The sequence below is a fragment of the Sitodiplosis mosellana genome, unplaced genomic scaffold (assembly GCF_009176505.1).
Source record: "Sitodiplosis mosellana isolate CC-2019 unplaced genomic scaffold, AAFC_SMos_1.0 Smas_scaffold_6649, whole genome shotgun sequence".
NCBI lineage: Eukaryota > Metazoa > Arthropoda > Insecta > Diptera > Cecidomyiidae > Sitodiplosis > Sitodiplosis mosellana.
This window is the reverse complement of record NW_022601825.1, coordinates 1-1,345: the sequence shown is the minus strand read 5'-3', so window position 1 is coordinate 1,345 and position 1,345 is coordinate 1. Positions and strand designations below refer to the sequence as shown.

The window sequence follows — 1,345 nt, the reverse complement described above, 5'->3', positions numbered from 1 at the left end:
TAGCGGGCCGGTATTCGTGGTGGTTGATCAACGACGGGCGAGTGAACGGGTGATTTTATGGTCGAATGAGATAAATTGCCGTTACTCGGAATGGGAGATGTGGGCAACGGTGGCGGCGGTGAGGATTTCAATACAATCGACGTTGGTTTTGATAGTTCATTTGTGCCAGTTTGGGCCAATGAAACGGGCTCATAGTCCTGATACTTTGATTTTGGCGATGGCTTCGGTGGAACGGGTTTGCCATTATTTTCCGTGCCCGGAATGGATTTTCGTGGCGGTTTCAATGGTGTTATTTTCATATTGGCCGGCGGTATGCTTGATGTGGTCGATGTGTTAATGGAAATATTATTCAATGAATCGGTCGATGATAAAAATCCGTGCAACAAATGACTATTTTGACTCTGTGTGCTATCCGAATAGTTTTGATTTGGTGACGGTGGCAATGGTGAACGTGAGCCAGCCTCCATCGATAGAGCCGCATTAAATTGATGTTCGCCACAGTCTAAACTGCCAATCGTATCGCCGTTGATCAGTTTTTTCATTGATTTCATTTTGGCTGCCATGCACCGGAACACTTCTTGTGGATTTGTGTGCTGAAACTTGAATTCACCTTCGCCCGTATCACATTTTCGTCCCGCTTCAAACGTGAATTTACCATCACGATATCCATACTTTCGAATGTATCGATACGGCCACTGTGTGACCAAAATCACTCCGTTCATATCAAGAAATTTCAATTGAATTTCCGTCGCCGTTAGTTGTAGTGTGAATGTGGTCGGTATGGGTTTATTAGGTTCTATATGTAAATTTTTCTCGATGGTATATTTGAGCTTGGCTGAATCGGCCGTTTGTAAATTTACGGTGAATATGCCATCCGAGTACGAGGTACAGTAGAGATCATTTTCCTCTTCCCTCACCGAATTAGTGCGAGACAGTAGATTTGTTTTGTCATTGAACGCAACACTTTGCAGCGCTTCAATCCATTGCTTCAGATCTGCCTCGTTGAGAGCGAACAGTGTGCATGTTTCGTTTGTCTTTTTAACGATATTGATTTGATTGGTTGGCTCTTGTGTGATTTTTACACAATTTTCCAATGTGACAATCTTCGGATTTTTGTCATCCTCCTTGTCCAATATCTCCAAACGTTCAATGCCATGCCGACTTGCCCGGAATAAAATACAGTGTTTTTGCAGTTTCTGTGGAAAGGCAACGGACAAAGAATACATTTCAATTAGAATGGTGTTAAAATTGTGGTTATGCCAATTAGATAATGGCTAAATAAAAATTGGAATCACATGCACGCAACAGTCGAAACATGATTTGAATACGTAAAATGAAATCCATC

The 1,345-nt window shown here is 42.2% G+C and overlaps 1 protein-coding gene across 1 annotated transcript; it reads right to left on the bottom strand.

The window, feature by feature from the left end:
* Nucleotides 1–8: 8 nt before the first annotated feature.
* Nucleotides 9–1,273, bottom strand: LOC129579841 (docking protein 1-like; the record flags this gene model as incomplete). Its single annotated transcript, XM_055470021.1, has 1 exon — nucleotides 9–1,273. A coding segment is annotated over exon 1 (1,218 nt), but the record flags the coding sequence as incomplete, so codon positions are not given.
* Between the last annotated feature and the right edge of the window lie 72 nt (nucleotides 1,274–1,345).